This window comes from Amblyomma maculatum, chromosome 3 (genome assembly GCF_055883805.1).
Source record: "Amblyomma maculatum isolate TAMU_Amacu chromosome 3, ASM5588380v1, whole genome shotgun sequence".
In the NCBI taxonomy this organism is placed as follows: domain Eukaryota; kingdom Metazoa; phylum Arthropoda; class Arachnida; order Ixodida; family Ixodidae; genus Amblyomma; species Amblyomma maculatum.
The window spans coordinates 68,532,298-68,553,997 of record NC_139346.1 but is presented as its reverse complement, the minus strand read 5'-3'; the positions used below and the strand labels follow the sequence as shown (position 1 = coordinate 68,553,997).

Sequence of the window (21,700 nt, the reverse complement as noted above, 5' to 3'; positions counted from 1 at the left end):
CCTAGCTCCCCCCGACAATATCAAACTTGGATTAATTTTGCCATGTAGATGTTCTGCTGACGACTTACGTTAGTGAAAACTGTACAAAGTTTTATTTCGCTCTTCGCATACAGTCAAAACCATGTTCTTTGATACAGCACTTTATTTTCTAACTTCAGTTGAGTTCGGCCCAGCGCTGCTGAAGGTTGGTTATTGAAGACCTGTAAATTTCATCGAAATAAGCAAGCTCGACTTTCATCCGCTCGTAGTAGCTGACCAACTTCGGGAACTTTGCCCGGTCCACAGAGCCATTCTGGAAAACAAAATACTTGATGAAGCATGCAAGGATATTCAGGTTTTATCACAGTCAGACGTAGTTAGTAACCACAGCAAAGCCAGCCCACTAAGTACCCTCAATTCAATGCCTGGTGACCAAAACATAATGCGTAATAATAAAATACTAAAGATGGGTTTTGGATCCTATGTTTTATCGTATGCCGAAGACTAAGCACCAACCAAGGGCTAAATACGACCGGTACGAAACCAAGAATGTCCAGACGTATTATGAGAGTGGCCGAATTTATGAAAGCGCTAATTTCGTCATTCTGTTGATATGAAAGCTGTGGTCCTAGGTGGAATATATGAGGCCGACTTCAAGTACAGACACACTTTGCTAACGAGCGAAGGAAAACGCTGAAAGTAAGAGGCTTCAATAAAAAGGGGCAGGTATTCGAAGAAGCCGCCAATTAATAAATATTTCATTCCAGGCAGGCAATCATTGGTTTGTTTGTTATTTAGGGTTAACGTGCCATGGCGACTCAGGGCATTACAGTCTTACAGACGCTGCAGTGAATGACTCCGGAAATTTCGACCACCTGGGGTTCTTTCCCGTACACTGATATCGCACAGCACACGGACGCCACTCCATTTCGTCTCCATTGAAACGCAGCCGCCGAGGTTGGAGTTCGAGCCCAAGTACTTCGGGACAGTAGTCGAGCATCTTAACCACTGCACCACCGCGCTGGAGGGGGGGGGGGGGCAATAAGGTGGGAACGCGGATTATATGGCCCACCCTAAAACTCAATTTTAACAATGCATTTCTGTTGGTGGCGACATAAAATGAACTGTGGAGAAAATGATGACGCTGGAATTTATTATTTCTTACACATTGGTTCTCCTCCCTCTGTGCCTACTTCTTTGCCGCCTGCTTGGCACCCCATTCCACCATTTGTATGCCGAGGAAGTCATCCATCACAAACCCGCAGCCGCTTGCACTATTTTAAAATCAGCGATGTCTCATCTATGCTTATACTGAACGAAGACGTGATAAAACCGCGTAAGGTAAAGCGAACTAGAGAGCAGCATCTCGTACAGAATGACAATAAGAGAGAAATAAAAACAACCCCCACTTCTGAACAGCCATAACCTTGGGAATTTTCGCGATGGGTTTTCGGTTTTACGGTAGGATGCCTGCATTTTTCACAGAATATAGCACTTTGAAAAAAACAAACTGGGTGGAGGCACTTAGATCTGCCATAAACACGGTAAGGCGAAAGCCTGCGACTATTGTCACTTAATTGCTGGCTGTTTAATTATTTGCTTCTTTATATTTCTTTCCTTTTTTTCTTTTCTGCTCCCTTTCCCTTTTTTCCAAACAGTTTTGCACGTTTGAGTATTTTGCTCAACTTCAACGTCCGTGGCTGTTTAGACGTCTGAAACACTATATCGACGTCCATGTCTATTTCGACATATAATTGACTTTCGTGGCTCTAATTATTTATCTAAATCCTCCGCATCATCGAAAAAATTAGGCACAAAGACGTATTGCCCTCCCCCCCCCCCCCTCATGCAAGCATTATTTTGCTCTTCAATGAATTCTTGTCGCGACAATGACGGTGTGACACCCTCCTTGGACGCACAAGTCCTGTCCACACTCAGAGTATATAAAAGCTTTCCCCTTAACATCTGTTACTAGATTTTCGTTAACACTAATATTTAGTGATGCACACTAGCTGCAAGATGATGTTTAGGGCTTTCACACCCCAAAAATGAAGACAACAATACAAAATTTGCTTAGAAAAGGGTCAGAATGATGATAAAACTCCTGACAGCCCACCTCAAGAGCGATGGCAAGGTTCGAGACTAGACAAAGATCTGCAAGTGTGAGCTTGTCGCCGAGTGCGAACTTGCTTTCGCCGATTAGATGCTCCATCCCACCGAGGACGTCGCGTTCATAGGCCGCCACCTCCTCTTTGGAAGGCTTGGTTTTGTCCCAGAAGCGGGGCCGCTGAAAGAAATGTCACAAGGGTTTAGATAGCAGTAAGCGAGGCCCGCTACGAATAGGTTTATAGGAGATGTCGAGGCGACGAGTGTGTTAATTTACGTTGCCAGGCTGACCCCATTTCACTCAGGCATTATGTGTATGAGAGAAATTGCAAAAGTGCAACTGAAAGAGTAGAACATGCAATCATCTAAGCAAGCAAACCTCTATAGTAGCAATAGCCTATTATTTTAGGGGTGAAATGTGGTGAAGGTTAACAAAAACCAGACATAAGGAAACCCTAGACAGCTCGCTACTTGTTCACATACAGGCAAATAATAAGAGAAAGGCTTGGGTTGACTAACAGTGATGTCATGGAAGAAGTGCGAAAAGTGTGCATCATTTAACTATGAAGAATAGCTCGTTTGTTTAAGGAAGGGCTGTGTATAATGGCTGCTGAGGCCTTGCTTTAGCCCACACCAAAAAATCACCACCATTCCTGGGATCGTACCAATGTCGTCGACTTAGTAGGTTAGGTCGTACACAAAGGCGGAACGATGTGTTTTAGTCGGCAGAGAGAATTTTATGTCCACTCGCATATATGCGAAAGTTGTGGCACCTTATATGCAATGGCGTATATACTGACCAAAAACTTATTCGAGAAGGTTTCTAATAAGGCATTTACAGAATTACAAAATTTTTCTTCACAAAAACTGACTGGTAAAATTTCACTGCTCGAATTTTGAAGGCACTTGACAAAGAGCGTTCTATGATATTGAGGTCTACAGAGTATGCTGTCCATTTGTACGTAAATGCAAGGAGCAAAACGATGACTTCTAGGCTGCCATCTTGCTGCTAATTTCAAGGACATCAACTAAGAGCAAACAAACAGCAGATATGGGAGGCTTATGTACACCTAAGTGCGATGTAGCAGGAAAAAGTGTCCAAGGTGCAGAATATATTGCATCATGGCTCTCACCATCAGACCAACATATGCCTGTAAAACCATGAGCAGCCTTCTCACATCAGGGCATCATCTGCCAGACCATGTCTTATCACACACTTGTCTAGACTGAAACCCCCGAGATCTCGAAAACACAAGGGTACCCAACAGCCTATGGGCGGATTGCGGTAAACAGCGGACTGGCGACCCTTTTGATGGCCCTTTCGGGACAGCAAATGAATCTGCGCGCACGGACTTTGTTAAAGTGACGAGAGGAAACCGCGAGCCTCGACTCCAATCCGTGCTCGAAGCTTCATTTGCTGGCACTTTATCCCCCATCCGCTGTCGTGACGTTCGCTGCTGGGAGAGAAAGTCATACATGTACTCCCTTGTTATATTTTCTATCGTGACGTTTAGACAGGCCTTTACTGAAGGAAATGGGCATAAACTTCAGAACTGACGGCAAGACAAGATGATATGTCCTCAGCGGCGTCGCCTACATATGCGCCTGCAGATTTTAGCCTTAGGCTATACACACAGGGACAAAATAGTTGAAATGCGGCAATTTAGCTTTTTTTTCAGCTCATACATCGAACCGGCTAATTAAAAAACGTTTTTAGACCACAGCTAAGCTTCGGGCACAGTACATAACTCGGCTCGGTAGCTTGCTCTTCGCGCAAACGTGTTGTCACCACGCGTATGGAGAGAAAACAAAGCCATAAGCCGTACACAGGCCGCTGATATCCCCGATAAATTCTTCAGGCTACACATAAAAATTATTGGCTTCAGTTTTGCCATAGCTATTTTTATCGCAATTTTTGGAAAATAACGTCAGAGAAGTCTCATATACTGCATGACAAGATTCGCGAAACTGTCATTAGGCATAACGAGGTTACGGAAGTGGGACTGTACAAAAATTAAAGAGCACTGACGAATCTGCATTGGAATAATGAGAAAGCACGAATGCTGCTGTTGGTTTTGCTTCTAGTTGCTTGATTCACTTCTTGTTTACCCATTTTAGTCTTTGGTACTTTAAAATTGCGTGCAAACTTCTTCCTATGCCCTTTTTAGGCTCTACTTCCGGTTACGTGACGTCACATCTTTGACGTCACCCTTATTGACGGCGTTAATTACCTACTTTAGCATTTGGTACTATCAAATTGTGCGCCAATCTCCTCCTATGCCCTTTTTCGGCTCTACTACCGGTTGCGTAACGTCACACCATTGGCGTCACCCTAATTGACTTCCTTAATTAACTACTTTAGTATTTGGTACTTTCAAAGGGCGCACCAATCCCTTCCTATGCCCTTTTTTGGCTCCACTTCAGGTTGCGTGACGTCACATCCTTAACGTCACCTTAACTGACTGATTTATTCAACTATTTTAGTTTGATACATTCAAATGTGGCGCCAAGCCATTGGCTAATGAGACAAATTTCGCCTTTACTTTTATGTTTCTTCCTGTAAATAATTATCTAGGTAACTTATCGACCCGATTATACTTTCGGACACAATATTATGTCACCCTGTATCGATTGACACCATTCATTAACCTCTACCACTTTCAATTACAACTGCTGCGGACACGATTTGCTTACGCGGTCTACGGACGTGGCCTGCGGACGCGGCCTGCGGACGCGGAAATCTGTGAACATAGCAAAGTAATTCTTTCGCATTAATAACTTTTGTAAATTATTGGCGGATTGTTGTGTACTTGATATCGAAACGCAAACTCTATACTCACATGCGTTACACAACGCAAGCACGTTATACAGTCTTTTCAAGCTGCTTCGCTTCCTATCTAGAAAGAAACAAGTATCTGGGTGCGCACATTATAACAGCTCTGTAAAATACTCCTAACAGTGAGAATCCCGAGCGGTGTTAAAATTTTGGAGAATGGGTTTAAATGCACACCAGGCTAGCGCAAGATGAAATCACAGTTGCTTTTTTTAGGACGAATGCAGCCCACTGCCGAATTCCTTTTGGGAATCTACCTGAAGAATTCCGCCTCGGCTCGATACCCACCTGACCACTGTGCGCTACGGTGTCAATACTTCTTGCATTTTGTAGCATATGCGCGGCTAACATTGTGGAGTGGACTCGACTTGTTAGAAAGTTGAATATGGGGAAAACCACACTCACTAAGAAGACTTGTTGCTTGGGGTGAATTTCGTTGGAGACTACGGCCAACAGCTGGTCGATGCGAGTGCGAAGCTTGAGACAGCTGGGGTACAGCTCGGACTCAGGGGCGTACTTGCGGAGAAGGTAGTAAGCAATGGCGTTGCTGCGGGAGAATAAAAGATGGGGTAAAAAACTGTGAGTGAGTGCAGCGTTTGAATTTTTGCTAAGCTATATCTACACAGCATCCACTATTAGTTGAACGGAACCGTGGGAGTGGAACGTTTCCTGACCTGCCTAACACTGAGATTCAAGTTTAGTTCCCGAATGCATAACAAGGCAGTGCAGGTTAAGCCGATATGTTGCCGCAAAGATGCTCATTTAATGGTAACGCCGTTAGTGCAAAAGACAATCAAAAGCTTGCAGTGCGGCCGAAAGCGTTTAAATCTCCAGAATTCAATATCTCGAAAGCTGAGGAGGCAAACTTTGTAAGGAACTAAACCTGTTTGTTTATATAGACCCTTTAAGAAGATCCAAATCGTTTTATTTCCTCCTTTCTTTAATCACCTTCCTTAAAAAAGCTACTTAGTTTATGCGATAATAACTTACAGGGAGGTACGAAACGACCTGAATACGTTATGCTCCTACAAATATTCCCATAACATTCAGCGTTTTTCTGCGGACTTCTTTTCGAAAAAAAGTGCGCGGCCTCATGCGACCTACATATCGGGACAAGTTATGAGGCGTATTTCTTGAAACAGTGTGACCGCTAACTTATTGTTCAACGTTGTTCAAAAATGTCTGCCCTGGCTTACGTAGACTGCAACAAAGTTACACTAGGGCAAACTCAATTTTTAACGACCCCAGCGTTGTGGGAGGCTTCATTTCCTTTATTATGACTAAAAGTGACTTTAAGGTAGACTTCTTATGATGATCATGCCCATTCATATCTCGGTGATCTTAACACGCATATCCTTGTACAGCCACCAAATATATTCTGCCGAAGCAGAGACAAATGCGACCAATGTAAGAAAAACATTTGAAAGTCTTTCTGAGTTCACGTTCTTATCCTAGTTTGCCTTTACCAAATGTTTGTGTTGCCGGCGCAAGGTGAAAACAGGAACCCTTGAATGAATACAAAAGGGTGGTCAAGCAGAGGGTTAGTTCTTTCAGGTTCATTATTCTACCTGCTTACAAAAAGCATATCGCTGGCCGAAAGTAACTCTGTAGTTATAAAACAAATCAGCAAATAGCAAGTTTTGACAGTACAAAACATTCCTTGCTCGGCAAAAAATTTCCTCCGGTCTATCTTAACTGGACAATATATATTTGACGGGAAGTAAGGTTTGAGGACTACGACAATGCTCTTATTATAGCAGTAAAACATACCAAAAGCACAATGCTCAACCTGCAAAAAAAAAAAAGCCGATGCAAAGAATTTGGCCAGAATGTCCCCAAGTGGATCGGATATTTTTCGTTTCTATCTTTTCAACCAGACATGTAAAGGAATAGGATATTTTTAAATATTACCAGGGCGCACCGGTGGAAATTGCAGTGTTATCAGGTACGCGTGCTGATGTATAGCATAAGCTTGACTGTTTACACGTGCCGCATTCTTGCGTATCATATTCTGTAATCAGTGCGGGTCTGTTATAAAACCAAGCACACCTATCAATAAAGGGGCAGTCCTTTGGCCTCCAGCCGCCGGCTACGTTCCGTTATTTCAGTGGCGACGAGGATGGGATAGTTGCTGCACGATGGCAGCCAGGCCACCCGAGTTCGACGACACGACTAGTAGCTGGGGCACTTACCGTGTTCGTTTGGAGGCCTTTTTTGAGGGCCACAGCATCACAGATCCAGGAAAACAGCGTGCGCTTCTGGTGTCGGCACTGAGTGACAACGTGGTGCGCGTGCTTCAAGGCCAGTGCCAGACGGAATCGGTGAACAGTCTGAGCTACGAGGCCGTCGTACAGCTCCTGGACAACCACTTTGATCCCCAAGCCAATAAGATAGCAGCTAGCTACGCTTTCTTTATGCGGAACCAAGCGGACGGCGAAAGGGTACGGGACTACATCACCGACCTGAGGCGTCTCGCCAAGGATTGCAGTTTTGATAAGTTTTTGGATCGCATGTTGCGGGATCGGATTGTCTGCGGAATCCATGACGAACAGGCTCGACGGCATATGTTATCGCAAAAGAAGCTGAGCCTGGCAGAGGCAGAAGCTTTTGCTCTAGCCGCGGAAACCGCCGAGGCGAATGTCCGGGTGATGCAAGAAAGGAGCTTTAATGACAACGAGGCGGCTGCCAACGTCGTACGGAAGCACAGCCGGTATCCGCAGAAATCCGGACGCAAGCAAGGATCCACGACCGAGTCCTCGCAATGGGGGATATGTGGCTCGAACCATGCTTCAGAAGTGTGTAGACACAAGAAAGCGACGTGTCACAAGTGCGGCAGGAAAGGACACCTAGCACGGATGTGCTCCAGTGGTCGCGCTAACCCTTCAGGAACATACGCGGTGAAGGAAGCAGACGGCAGCGACGGCAGTGAGCAAGATATGCTCTACGCTTTGGTGGCTCACAGCTACAGTACTAACGAGGCCGTAAGGCCATTCGAAAGGAATTTCATCTGGGAAGGTCGGAACCTGCGCATGCTCGTGGATACAGGGTCTACTGTCAGCGTCATTCCAAGGAAGGTATTCGAGAACCACCGCGACTATTGGCCGACACTGGAGAAGACTGCACTGCGCCTATCGTGCTTCCTGGGGCCGCTTCCGGTCCTTGGCCGAGTGGCCATGAAAGTCGAATGCGGTAACACGCAAGTGGACAGCTCGCTCGTGGTTGTGGATTGCGACGGGCCTTTGTTGTGCGGCCGGAACACCATCCAAGCCTTCCAGAATGCGGGTATGGCACTACTGGAAGAATGGGCGCTGCAGAAAGTACATCTGGTTCAGGGTGACGCAGCGACAGTCGAACTTTTGGCGGAATTTCCGGAAATTTTCGAGGATAGTTTGGGTCGTTGTAAGGGGCCGCCCGTGAAACTACACAAAAAAGAGGCCGCGGTACCACGCTTTCTCAAGGCTCGACCAGTGCCCTACGCGCTTCGGGAAAAGGTATCGGCAGAAATTGACCGCATGGTACAGGAAGGAGTGCTTTCACCAGTGAGAGTTTCCGAGTGGGCTACGCCTGTCATGCCCGTAGTAAAACGGAACGGTGAAATTAGACTGTGCGGTGACTTCAAACTAACCGTGAATCAGGCGACACATTTGGAACAGTACCCATTACCAAAAATCGAGGACATCTTCGCATCTCTGTACGGAGGGGAGGTGTTCACCACTCTGGATTTACGGCACGCATATAATCAACTTCCACTGGACGACGAGACACGAAAAATGGCCGTGTTAAACACCCACAAAGGGTTGTTTGCATACAACCGCCTCGCTTTCGGCATCGCATCGGCTCCAGCTTTGTTCCAGCGTCGCCTCGAGTCCGTTCTACAAGGCATCCCTCGCGTCAAGGTATACTTAGATGACATTATTATGGCCGAAAAACAAAACGACAACTCAACTCTCCGGCAAGTCTTCGAGCGGCTGCGTGATAATGGGCTCAAGCTGAACCGTGACAAATGCAGGTTCCGCGAGAAGCAAGTTTCGTTCTTGGGCCACAAGATTGATGCAACTGGACTACACCCCCCTGAGAATATGGAAGCCGTCACAGCCGCACCCAGACCGGAGACGGTGAGCCAGCTTAAATCCTTCTTGGGATTGATCAAATATTACGCCAAGTTTTTGCCCAACCTTGCCACTACGCTGGTTCCCCTCTATAGCCTGTTGACTAAAGGAGCGCGATGGCAATGGGGATGCGAGCATGAGGAAGCATTCCAGGCAGCAAAGCAGGCTATGGCAAAAGCACAGCTTCTCGTACACTACGACCCCGAAAAGCCGTTGCGGCTTGAATGCGATGCTTCGCCAGTGGGGGTCGGCGCTGTGTTGTCACACCGAATTGGAAACCGGGACTATCCCATATCGTTCCGTTCAAGAGCACTGACACCTGCGGAGCGGAATTATTCGCAACTGGAGAAAGAAGCGCTGGCTTTGGTTTTCGGCGTTACCAAGTTTCGAGATTATTTGTTGGCGAAACATTTTACTCTGGTGACGGATCACAAGCCACTGACAGGTCTGTTCCACCCGGAAAAGCCGATTCCGCAAATGGCAGCAGGAAGAATTCAGCGGTGGGCGTTGTTACTGGCGGCTTACCATTATGATCTGGAGTATCGGCCAGGACAGCTAAATGCTAACGCAGACGCTCTCAGTCGCCTTCCACTGCCGTGCATGGAAGACCGAGGAGGGCAAGAACCCATGGAATACGTACTTTATACAGAGAGCCTCAATTCCACCGCCCTTTCCGCTCAACAGCTAGTGGACCTAAGCGGCTCGGACGATACGCTTCATCAGATCAGGTGGTGGATCGCACATGGCTGGCCACGGTATTTATCAGCCGCACAGCAACACCTGATGCCATACTTTTCTCGCCGCAACGAGCTCGCGGCCAGTCACGACCTGATTTACTGGGGTCATCGAGTAGTGTTGCCGGAGGCGGCGCGACAAAGCATGCTAAAGGAACTGCACGACAGTCACCCCGGTATCAGTGCCATGAAGCGCACGGCTCGGGCGTTGTTTTGGTACCCTGGGTTAGATAGGGACATCGAAGTGTTGGTTCGAAGTTGCCCGCAATGTATACAATGCTGGCCCATGCCGGCTGCGGAAGTTCCCAGTCCCTGGCCGGTGAGCAACAAGCCCTGGTACAGGGTTCATATGGACTTTGCGGGCCCCATCAAGGGCTACCAAATTTTTGTGCTGGTTGATGCTGAGACAAAGTGGATTGAAGCCATACCTTTGAAAACGATCACAGCGGAGGTCACCGTTAAAGTACTTCGAGGTATTTTCGCACGCTTTGGCTTGCCATTCTGTGTGGTATCGGATAACGGACCACAATTTTCAAGCTCTGCCATGTCCAGTTTCTTGCAGGAAAACCAAGTGAAACACATAAGAACCGCCCCATACCATCCCCAGTCAAATGGGTTGGCGGAACGGGCCGTGCGAACAATAAAGGAAGGTCTTCGGAAGAATCCAACAGGTACACTGCAAGAACGACTAATCAAGTTTTTATTCCGTTATAGAACGACACCTTTGGAAGGAGGAAAATCGCCAGCGGAACGGCTGTTGGCCTTCCGTCCCCGAACCCGGCTGACAGCTTCTATCACGGCTACCAAGGTGATAAGACATGACGGTTCGAGCGAAGCGGTTCCAGCAGCAGCAGAAGTACCGACCCGGTTTCAACCTGGCAGGCATGTATGGTCGCGCCAGTTTCAGTCTGGCCGGAGATGGATGCCGGCAACCGTAGTGTCCACGACGGGAGCACGCATGGTGACACTGGAAACACCTGAGGGACAGCAACGACGCCACGTAGACCAACTCCGGCCACGACTAGTCACAGGTTCATCACCTAACAAGCAGAGCCATGACCGGACCAACGACGGAGCTCAGCGTAGTTCCGGGGAGGCAGAAACTCGCCAAGGTACGGAGGCACCGGAAGTCAGCTCTCAAGCAGAAGACCAACAACCACCACGTCGTTCGACTCGCCTGCGGAAGCCCCCAGATCGTCTTACGTACTCCAGCTTAGGGGGAGGGGATGCAGTGTTATCAGGTACGCGTGCTGATGTATAGCATAAGCTTGACTGTTTACACGTGCCGCATTCTTGCGTATCATATTCTGTAATCAGTGCGGGTCTGTTATAAAACCAAGCACACCTATCAATAAAGGGGCAGTCCTTTGGCCTCCAGCCGCCGGCTACGTTCCGTTATTTCAGAAATAATTCCTACTTTCAGCATCAAAAAGTTTTGCATGTATGCTTTCCACATTCATTGATATTCACTGATTACTAAAAACGCATTTTGGCAAAACCATCCTAAATACATCGCTGTGAACAGACATTAGAAATTTGGCTGGTGAAGTGAAAAAAAAAATGTTAGGTGCGCGCCAATAATGTTATTTTTTTTTTCTTTTTAGCATTGTTGAAAGATTGTGAATTAGCATACCTTTCATAAACGACAAAGCCATCATCGTCAAGAGTAGGAATCCTGTGGAATGGGTTCAGCTGCAAGAGGAGAGGCAACAGGTAAGCTCGGCGAAGTACCTTTAATTATCTCTGATGTCTTGTATAATACATTTACGAAATTATTAAAATATGTACACTGATCTTTCGACGTGCAACAAACCGTTTATTATAAAGCTTGCTTGTCTAAGGCTCGCGTCGTGTTTAGTCTACAATAGCAAACTAATGAGAATGTTTTTGATGAAGCAAAAGAGTAATAAGAAAACCTACACATCTCTAGAGGGATAGCTTTGGTTGTATTGATGGTTAAAACTGAACATTATAACCTGCTAACAATGCATCCATAAACATTGTTTTGTGTATGGGGTTTAATGTCCCAAACAGACTTAGGCTATGAGAGTCGCCGTTGTGCAGTACTCCAGAAATTTCGAACACCTGGTGTTCTTTAACCTGTACTGATAGCGCATAGCATACGAGAGCCTTGCTTTCCGCATATATCAAAAAGCAGCCGCGGCTGCCGGGATTTCATCTTCTATCCTTGGCAACGGTAGACAAGCGCCCTAACCACTGCACCATCACGGTGGCGTAACGCCCATTAAAAATAAAAAACATAAAACAATAAAAATGAAGCAATGGTTATCACGTGGCGGTGACATTGAAAGAGGCAAAAACAGACTGGCACTGTACAGAAATGAACGCTTTATTGGACGTACTTGCAGCCAAAACGAACAACCATATTTACTCGACTGTATGGAACCCCCTTTTTTTTTTCCTGATCGCAATACCCAAAATATGGGAGGGTGCTTATATTTAAAATTCTTATATGAACCCTGTTCCCTTAGTTTAGCGGTGATATCCCGAGGAGACGGGCGTAAGAAATAAATTCATTTGAAAACAAATTTAGAAAAGATCTTTGGCGACGCGACTACAATTCGCTTAAATTATTCTGTAGGCAGCCCTCCACGCACTCGTTCCGGCTTCCGTTGCGGCTCTCAAGAAACTGAAACCAAATGAACCGAAGCTCTTCCTTGATGCCCGTGAAACCACGTAACAACAAGCGCAGAGTTATCGGGCCGCTTTCGGCCGGATTACTGCACCCTGCGCAGCCGTCTGTATTGTGCTGCCGGAATACAGCAAGACATGAAGCCCGAAGAACACTTCACAGATACTGCGCCACATTGACACTGGCAGCTCCGGCTCGAGTACTGAGTGAGCACTCAAGTGTGGCGGCCTTAGATTCGCAGTTTTGCTTGCTAAAAGGGTGAGGGTGAGATTCGGATATGAAGTGCCTTTCTAAAAATGTTCTCGCAAAAATAGCGTGGGTCGGTTAGATCGAGGGGTTCTTCAATTGACGAAAATAAAGTAACTGGCTGTGCGGATAGCAGAAGTCGTGTCAACTCCTCATTTAAATATAAAATGAATGCTGCCTTAGGCTACGCTAAAATAAAGTCGGTGAAAGAAGCACAGAACATAGTCGCCAAAGGCCACTAGAACAACCCGAAAGTATGTGGAAGCGGTGGAGTGTGGCTGCAATCCTTCTACATAAATGTTGGCGCACTTCGCGGTACCTATAGTAGTATAGATCCACGTCCAAGCTACACTGAGAGTGAATACAGAGCGCAACATTTTCGTCGTATTACCTTCAACGTTCTGCGAGCTGGAAGGGAAAGCAAGAGGCGACGTGGGTGTTGGCAGCAACAAAGATTACAGTAGCTCGCGCTAATACATCTACATATAGAAGCATAAATTGTCATTTAGAAGCACATTCACTTCCTTTAGCTTAGCTGCGACATATTTTGCAAAGTTTGGCTTCATTTTGTTCGGGTGACCATCTTTTCTAAGAGTTCTATCGTCATAATAACCAGCAGTTGCAGCAACAGTGCATGGAGGTCGAAATGACGACTCGTTTAGCTATGTTTTCCCGCGCTTAGCCGTGCTTTCCACCTCTTTCTCCGTTTATCAATGCATTTATGGGTGATCGCGTTTTTATCAGGATGAAGGTGGCAAGGTGCTGAATGCAACCACGTTTCCCGAAGAGGAACGATAAAAACGCCAGACTCCGAAACAAGGCATGGAAAATTCACAACTTCACAGCTTAGGTCATGAAAAAGCCGGCTGCAGAGATGCTGCAATAGTCTAGTTTAGTGCATACTATTTATGATCTAGTGATTGGCTTTTAATCGTAATATACTTGCAGGGACATGTTTCGAGCACCTGCTCGAAGCAGGCTTCACATTCTCAACAGTAAAATCAAAATGTGTGGGTAGTAATCTTTCTGCATTAATATGCGCTTTTCTAGAACGCAGGAAGCATTTATTATTACAAAACGCTCTTAATGCGACGTATCCTTTCAGTCCATTAGAAAAACGTAGTCATTAGCAATATAATAGGGAACTGCCCACTATCCCAAAACTGCGAATATCCTGGGTATTTCTTTTTTAAATACGAAGACGATGTCTGAATATTATGATTTCAGAAGAATACTTGGTAGAAAACAAAACAACTGCTTGTAATACGTAATTATGAAGTAATCAGTAAACGAGTGCTAAAACTTGGTTCCCTCTCCTATTTTTCATGACTGCGCATTAATAATACGAACGAAAATAGGCGATGACAACTCCTTAAGGAATATATAAATGGAACTAAATTAAAATACTGGTAACTTAGAACGCTCTTCAGGAAGGAGAGATATTATGTGACGATCTGAGGAGCGCTTAGAAGGTGGCAGGTAGTAATTTTTTCAAAACACACCTGAGCTCACTATAAGGCCAAGTGAAACAACACTTTCAACTGATAAAGAAAGCCCTTTTCCAGTAGTACATCAAAAAGAAGGGGTAAAATGAAAATATGACAGTCCCGTTTGAGATGAGTAGGCAAGATTCTGGTTTTCAAAATCACTACCTTGAAAACTGAGTGCGCAAAAAAGGCTGCCATTACAGGTCGTAGGAAGTGACGTAGAACCGGACATGACTGAGTCATTTTTACCCAGGTTGCCGCGGTGGCGGTCGAGAAGTTGCCGTGGTTTATTTAGTTTCGACTCCGCCTTTTGTACTACTACTACTACTACTACTCAGTTCAGTCGTTCAGTCGTGTCCCGCTCTTCGTGACCCTATGGACCATATCATGCCACGCTTTCCGGTCTCTCACTATCTTCCTAACATCACATAATTTCATCTGCAGCGCTTCGAGGATGCCATCTAACCAACGCGTTCGCTTCCTACCCCTTCTCCGGTGACCCTCAACCTTTCCCAACATCAAAGCTTCCTCCAGCGACTTCTCTCTTCTCATCAGATGACCAAATTATCTGAGCTTTAACTTTAGAATTTGACCCTCCAATGAGCAGTCAGGGTTTATCCTCGGCAATATCGACTGATTTGATCTTCTGGCCGTCCAAGAAACTTTCAAGAGTCTCCGCTAGCACCACAATTCAAACGCGTCAATTCTTCGGCGGTCAGTCATCTTCACAGTCCAACTCTCGCATCCATGCATCACAACTGGAAAGAAAATAACACGAGTTATACGGATCTTGGTTGGCAGTGTAATGTCTCTGCTCTTTACTAGGCGGTCAAGGCTAGCCATGGCTCTCTTTCCCAGAAGCAAGCGTCTCCTAACTTCATGGCTGCAGTCACCTTCCGGGGTAATCTTTTAGCCCAAGAAAAGAAAATCTATCACAGCTTCCACTTCATGTTCCCTGATGCTCCGGGACTTGATAGGGCAAGACGCCATGATCTTTGTCTTTTTAAAGTTCATTTTAAGCCCAAACTTCTCACTCTCTTCTTGTACGTGCATCAGAAGTCTTTTGGGTTCCACTTCACGTTCTGCCATTAACGTGGTATCGTCCGCATATCTGAGGTTGTTGATACGTTTTCCAGCAATTTTCATTCCAGCTGAAGACTCGTCCAGACCGGCCTTCGTCATGATGCACTCAGCATATAGGTTAAATAGGCAGGGCGACAGTATGCAGCCTTGACTGCTACTACTACTACTACTCCTATACTACTACCACTACTACTACTACTACTGCTAGTACTACTACTACTACTACTACTACTACTACTACTACTACTACTACTACTACTACTACTACTAATAATAATAATAATAATAATAATAATAATAATAATAATAATAATAATAATAATAATAATAATAATAATAATAATAATAATAATAATAATAATAATAATAATAATAATACATATTTATTTATTTCCGGTTTCATTCATACAAAATATACTTTACACAGCTTAAGCACAATTTTGCTTGAGTGCGGCCCAGGAAGCCAGGGGTCCAAGGGTACAACAAACGCACATGAGTTGTAGTACATAAAAAAAAAATGTACATACGTGTTCAAACACATCTTGCATTTGAAAATTATTACAACGATATATTTATACAGTAAATTACAGGAATATTATAAAAACATTAAAAGAGAGAACAACAAACCAAAAATGAATTTAATTGAGCACAGTAAAGTCTAGGTATTATAACTTTTGAAAACACGCTTTTTTTTAATCGTTGACGTTTTTGAGAGAGATAATTTTAAGGCTATCCTCGCTTAGGCAATAAGACAATAAAAAGTCATAAACTCCCGGCATCTCTTTCTATAGTTGGTGTAAATATGTGCGCGTTTACACCAACTCTGATGTAAAAAGTGCTGGAATAAATAATACGAGTGCGTTTTTTGTGCTGCTGGAGTGTTAGAAGTCTCAAGACTGCATTGTATTGTGTGTAACGTCGATTACGCGTTCGCCGATGTAATGAAACCGCCAGAAGAACAACGATGAGACAAATCATATTGAACGGGATCAACATTGCGAATTCACCAGGCGGGATCTCATTTGACTGATGCGTGGAATTATTCGAAGCGAAGATAGCTGCGCGCTTTGGTGAAAGCACTGAAAAGTATATTTGTGTCAACGATATAGGTAGGTTTCAGTTCGCGTACTTTACAAGTAAATGTAACTTTCTAACGAAAGTATAGTTTTCGTGAAGTTAAGGCATCAGACTCTTGTCATACAGAATCGTTGCGGGAGCCCTTAGGCCTATAGCTATTTCGTGCCTGCAGTGTATTACCACATTAGCCAAGAATTGTGCTGGCAAACACGATGCATATTAGGGCTAAAATGCGGACGGAGGTCGGTGCGCGGTTCGTCTTCCCGCTCAGCACTGCCCACGTTTACACATCTAGATTTTCTCATCCAATTGTACAGTCTTTGTCAAAAGGTTCGAGCCCAGGGGGTGGGCTTCTGAGTCACTTCGTGCGGCTTGTAATGCATTTCCAATCTCGGAAGCCTCTTGATTGTAAGACGTTTTTTCCTATCCTCTAAAATGGAAAGGACATCCACTAATGCTATATAAGCGCCACTGCAAGGCTCAGAAGCAGCGCACCTGGGCTATATACCTTTGAAAAAGGATGTACGTACCTAGAGTCACAAATTCCAAGGCTATAGCGGCGGGCAGTGGGGCGGCCATGCGTCATACTTCAAAAGCCTAATAATTGTTGCAAACGGCAGGTTTCCGCCCAGGTTCAAGTCATGCACGAACTCGTAAATTTTCATATGAGCTCAACAAAGTGCGCTGTGTTTCGTCGCCATATATGTATCCCGTTTAATTGCCAACACCCACTGCTTTCGCAGCTTGCTGTTCTTCGGAGGTGCATGCTAACTTCGGCTACGGCGCATGTGTTCGGGCAGCCCACGACTGAAGATCAGCTAAGTATTGCTCTCGCATAGGGTACTGAGTATTGGTGCGAATAGAATAAACCCCGAGAACCGCAGAGTACAACTCTTTTTTTACTTGCCGAATGCACTCGCCATCTACGATCGGCGCACGATTGTCGTTTCGTAGTCAGCTCTCCGCGCTCGGTTATACGTCATATCCGACTATCCGCCTAACTGTTCGACAGCCACCAGTGGCACGCTTTCGTCTACTACAGGAATCTTAAAGCTCCTATATTTCTTATACATCGTTACATATAAGCCTCGAACGTGGTCACGACCGCTTCTTTGATGTATCGAAATGATTTACAGTCATTCACAATCGAGTAAGACTTCGTTTCAGTTCGCCTTTAAGGAATGCTTTCGTGATGGTAGTGGGAGGTGTCGAGATCTCAAAATGACCGAAATGCCAGTTCGTCTTGTAACTGGTACGGGCTATGGCAGCGATCGAACTCGCTTCTTTGGCTTCTGCACTCGAGTGCCCTAACGACTGAGCTACCACGACAAGGCTGTCCTTAAGGTCTAAGTCTGCAATCTGAAAATTGATTGTAGCTTGTTGTGTTTGGGAGTGTTACAAAGATGCCTAATCTCTTGAACACACACAACATGTCTTCTGATGCAGAAGAAGCGCTCAATCACAAATATTAATATCAGATAAGGCTATCGCCACTGGAATATAATAGTGGCAGATTTGAGTAGAAGAAACCAAGCTGCTGAGTCGCGATACACAGGTGTGACACGCCATGCAATTCTGCTACCTGGTATCTAGGCGGACCAGTAGGGACTATTTTTGTTTGTTTTTACAGCCTTAAATTTTAAGTGCCTAGAACTTCAGCAGGTAGACGCAGGACTATGAAGAAATGGATTTAGGTATGCGGTACTATAGCGGCGGATGTCCATTCGATGCAACCTGAGCACAATGAACGAGTTTGGAATGCTACGATCTTTTATTGTACCTTGTTCCCCAGGATGCCTCTTTCCTAATTATTGAAGGAGAGCTCTCAAGCACAAATTGTAGTTCAGACTCTGGAAGCATGAACTGTGTCTATATAAGGGGAAGCGATGACGTAGAAGAAATAAACCGCGAAATTCGGTTGGAGTTGTGTGATAAAGCCGTGGATAAAGGGACGTCAAATACTTAATTCTTGCAAATTTCATGCGGCAAGAATCATAAAATACTAGGTTTTGAAATAAAAATTTTGCTCTAATTGGGTGCCTTATTTCGTTTTTTTTTTTGTTTTACGTGTGCATTCTCGCGTTCCCGGTCTCGTCATGCTTCATATTTCGCCGCCCTTGGCCTACCTTGCCGCCTTTATATGCACAGTGAGAAGTGTATTCTTTGCATTTCAAGCTCAGAGGGAATATATGCGAGCTACGCACAAACTGATAGTATAGTGGGAAGATCCTCTATCAACATTGGAAATAAACCTTTGCAACACAAACTGCGTACACGCAGCCAGCGGTAATAAAGCTTTTATGGCCGCTGGCGAAGCACAGAGATTTTTCTTTTCGGATTCATTGAGGACATTTAAATATCAGAGTGCGGGCGTAAAGCGTGCCTACGAGCTGCCAAGTGTATACCTGTTTCAAGAAATCAGCTGTTATTCCACGTTCAGATTTCTACAACCATACTTTAGGAACGTTGGTATATGGAGCCATACGAGCGCCTTCCACGCCATACTTTTATACACGGGCGCTCGCTCTTCCAGTAGAGCAGAGAAATGCCCTCAAAATTGACTTCAAACAAAACGTTATAGCTCACATACTTTGGAATACTCTTCGCTGAGGTGCTCCTTCTTGCTAACGTCAAGGTCTCTCATGCTCATCTCCACGCCCAGGTGCCTGGCCAGTGAGCGAACGAAGTTGCAGGGCGGGCTGCCCAACAGGTTGTACAGTGTGGCGGGCATGGCGGCAATAGACGCGGAGCAGCTGCGCTTCGACCACGATCACCCGACCGATGGGAGTGAATAGGCCATGGTCGCGCCTATTTGTGCTCGTTTTTATAGACACTTGAGTGGGAGAAGGAAAGATTACCCTTCCCCGCCAGTAATGTAGCCTGCATTCTCTAGATACTAAGGCTGGCAGCTTAGCGAAAGAACGGCAATAAAATGATTTGCTGTGTATATGCGATGTAGGTTAAACTAATGGGAGCTGGAAAATAGAAGGATGAATTGTACATGTGCGGACTAAAATTTGACATGCCGCTAATTCAAAGGTCCCCACATTACATGGTTTTGCACAAGTGTTGCTTCGCTGTACAATAATAGACACAGTGTGGGCTGCTATGGCACAGGCAGGTATCCGATACGAAGACCGACGGTCACTTTCCGTGCTGGGCTGATATTTTTCATCTCTTAACGTTCAGTATAGACGTGGGCCGCTCATGTTGACTTTCATATGTCAGATTATCACTTTTAATAAAAAACCTGCCCTCTAGGTACATCCCTCGGACGCGGAGAGGTTTCTCGGGAACAGGCTAGAGCACTCAGTATATTTTGCCCAATTGCAACCTGCCAATATTCTTATGCTCATAACATTTGAGATTAGGATCGGTGAGTTCAATGTTCGTTGGCAACCAGTTTCTCTTTCGTCCTTACACTGAATGGCGGCGCCGCCTTCAAGTTAAATGTGATCTGTTACCGTGGCAGAAGCTTACAAGTACTGTGAAATCTCATGATGACAAGAATCCGCACATCCGTAGTTTCTGAAGTACGCCCGCGCATTGCATACAATCTAACTGCAAATTCTCTGGTGCGTACTTTCGAGGGCGTATTTTTAAACTGGTCAGTGGCTACCAAATTCTGTAAAGTAATCCCTCAAAAACCATCTCTGCTTTAATATACACTGGGCCTCAGGTAACCACCACCGCTATTCTAAACCAACTCTAAAACCCATGTTCTGACCACGCCAGCTAATTACCCATCATTTGGAGCAGCCATCACACGTGCATAGCGCTGCGATAAGGTCATTCGTCACTGCTCTGTCCACGTAACACAACCATGCATTTTTATTTTTTGCGCCTGTCTCGGCGCATGGACGAGCGCCTAATAATATCTTGTCCTGCGCTCCGCCCTGATATTGGCCCATCATTGCGTCTGGCACGAAAAAGAGGTATGCCATCGAATGATAATCTAGACTGGTCATTCCTTAGAAAACATCCCAGGCATCAAAATCGACAAGTGCCGATTGTTATATGAGAAATTAAATTTCTTGGGAAAGGTGTAAATACGTCGCCGCCATAGTATTTGTTAAAGAAAATTATTATTTTAACATGAACAGTTATTTCATGTTTCTACTAAACGACATAGGTTGGCGGCAACTCAAAACTTTTGAAATTGGTGTAAAGCAGGATAATTTTAGCAAATCTTTTCATAATAACTTTGATAATATTTCAAACAAATTAAACTTTCGATTTTTTATTTTTAGGTGTATTGATGTTTAAATTAATTTAAATTAGTAAATACAGCCCTTGTAAAATGTTATGTTGAAAACTCTGCGAAACATGAAATATTTACCAGATTAAAAAAAAAAACAAAAACAAATAATGATCCAAGCCCAAAGCATAACATACCCCAGACAACGCTTTAAAGGCATCCCCGTTTTAAGCTTTGAATTAGGATATTTTTGTGAACAAATGTTTTTTACACAGGCGAAAATATTTTCACGTGCCTATCCAGCCAGAAAGGATGGCATTGCCGAACAATGACTGCATTGCAGAAGACACAGGTGCCATCCTATTACCTTCTCACGAATGCCCACTTTGGTAGTAGCTTATGCCATGGATATCTATGTCGGTTTCTGGGAAGACTGCGTTTGTGATTACTTAAACCATTTTTAATGCTCAGTATACCACCAGCCAAGGCGGTGTACTCAGGTAGAGGACTATAGGCCTTTACGGCAGGGGTTCTTGCCTCATCACAAAATTATTTAAGTAGATGGAGGACTGTGATCATAACCACTGTACACACGATGCAACAGAATTGAGTCGATTTGCACATTTTCTATTACATAAAAACTTATTGCGTATATGCTACAAAAATACCAGAAAGAAAAATGTCTGAAAACGAACATAATATGTAATGCTGATCAAACTGAAATATTTCCTACACAAGAGGGTGAGTAAACGTGGGCTCAGTTGTTGATTGCTGAATACCTTAACATCCACCTTTTTGCTGTACACCGAGGAGGAATGCAGAGCTGCCGCTTCTTGCTAGAAGATACCCAGTGACCAAGAAGAAAGAAGGTGCCCTTAACCCCATTTGGTACAAACTAACTAAATCACAAAATATCCTTGTCCAGCCTCAAAGTTCGTTTGGAGTGGGCATTCAAAACCTTTTTTTCTCTTTGTAATGTCATTTTCCACTGATTTATTGATATGTGGTGGAAGCGCTTCGTTTTAGAGCGAAGCTCTTTGGCGCCCATTCTTGGGTTTCGCGTCGGCGTCGCCGGCCTCGTTACCAGTTCCGACCCCTTTCAGCCCCCCAGTTCTAGCCGGCGCTTCGGCAACCGCAACCTCGTAGTAGAGAGGGGGGGGGGGGGGGTACTCAGCGGCGAACGATGGGGCAGGAG

General features: G+C 45.0%; 1 protein-coding gene across 2 annotated transcripts; it reads right to left on the bottom strand.

Moving 5' to 3' along the window:
• Positions 1-124: 124 nt before the first annotated feature.
• LOC146194918 (glutathione S-transferase 4-like) lies at positions 125-19,092 on the bottom strand. Of its 2 annotated transcripts, none has more exons than XM_084597584.1 (5): positions 18,898-19,092; positions 11,395-11,453; positions 5,324-5,465; positions 2,096-2,266; positions 125-292 (listed from the first exon to the last, which is right to left on the bottom strand). In XM_084597584.1, the coding sequence occupies exons 1-5, from the start codon at positions 19,036-19,038 to the stop codon at positions 155-157; spliced, it is 651 nt and encodes a 216-aa protein (XP_084453710.1). In that variant the 5' UTR covers positions 19,039-19,092; the 3' UTR covers positions 125-154. The 2 variants fall into 2 exon arrangements, with proteins under 2 accessions (XP_084453710.1, XP_084453711.1); XM_084597585.1 differs by having other exon boundaries at positions 2,170-2,266.
• Between the last annotated feature and the right edge of the window lie 2,608 nt (positions 19,093-21,700).

Bases quoted from the DNA above. Each gene is read 5' to 3' on its own strand.
- LOC146194918 (XM_084597584.1), bottom strand. From the start codon at position 19,038: ATGCCCGCCACACTGTACAACCTGTTGGGCAGCCCGCCCTGCAACTTC. The intron at 11,454-18,897 runs GTATGTGAGCTA...CTCCTCTTGCAG, and splicing joins TCAGCGAAGAGTATTCCAAA to CTGAACCCATTCCACAGGAT. The intron at 5,466-11,394 runs GTATGCTAATTC...ATTCTCCCGCAG, and splicing joins GGCTTTGTCGTTTATGAAAG to CAACGCCATTGCTTACTACC.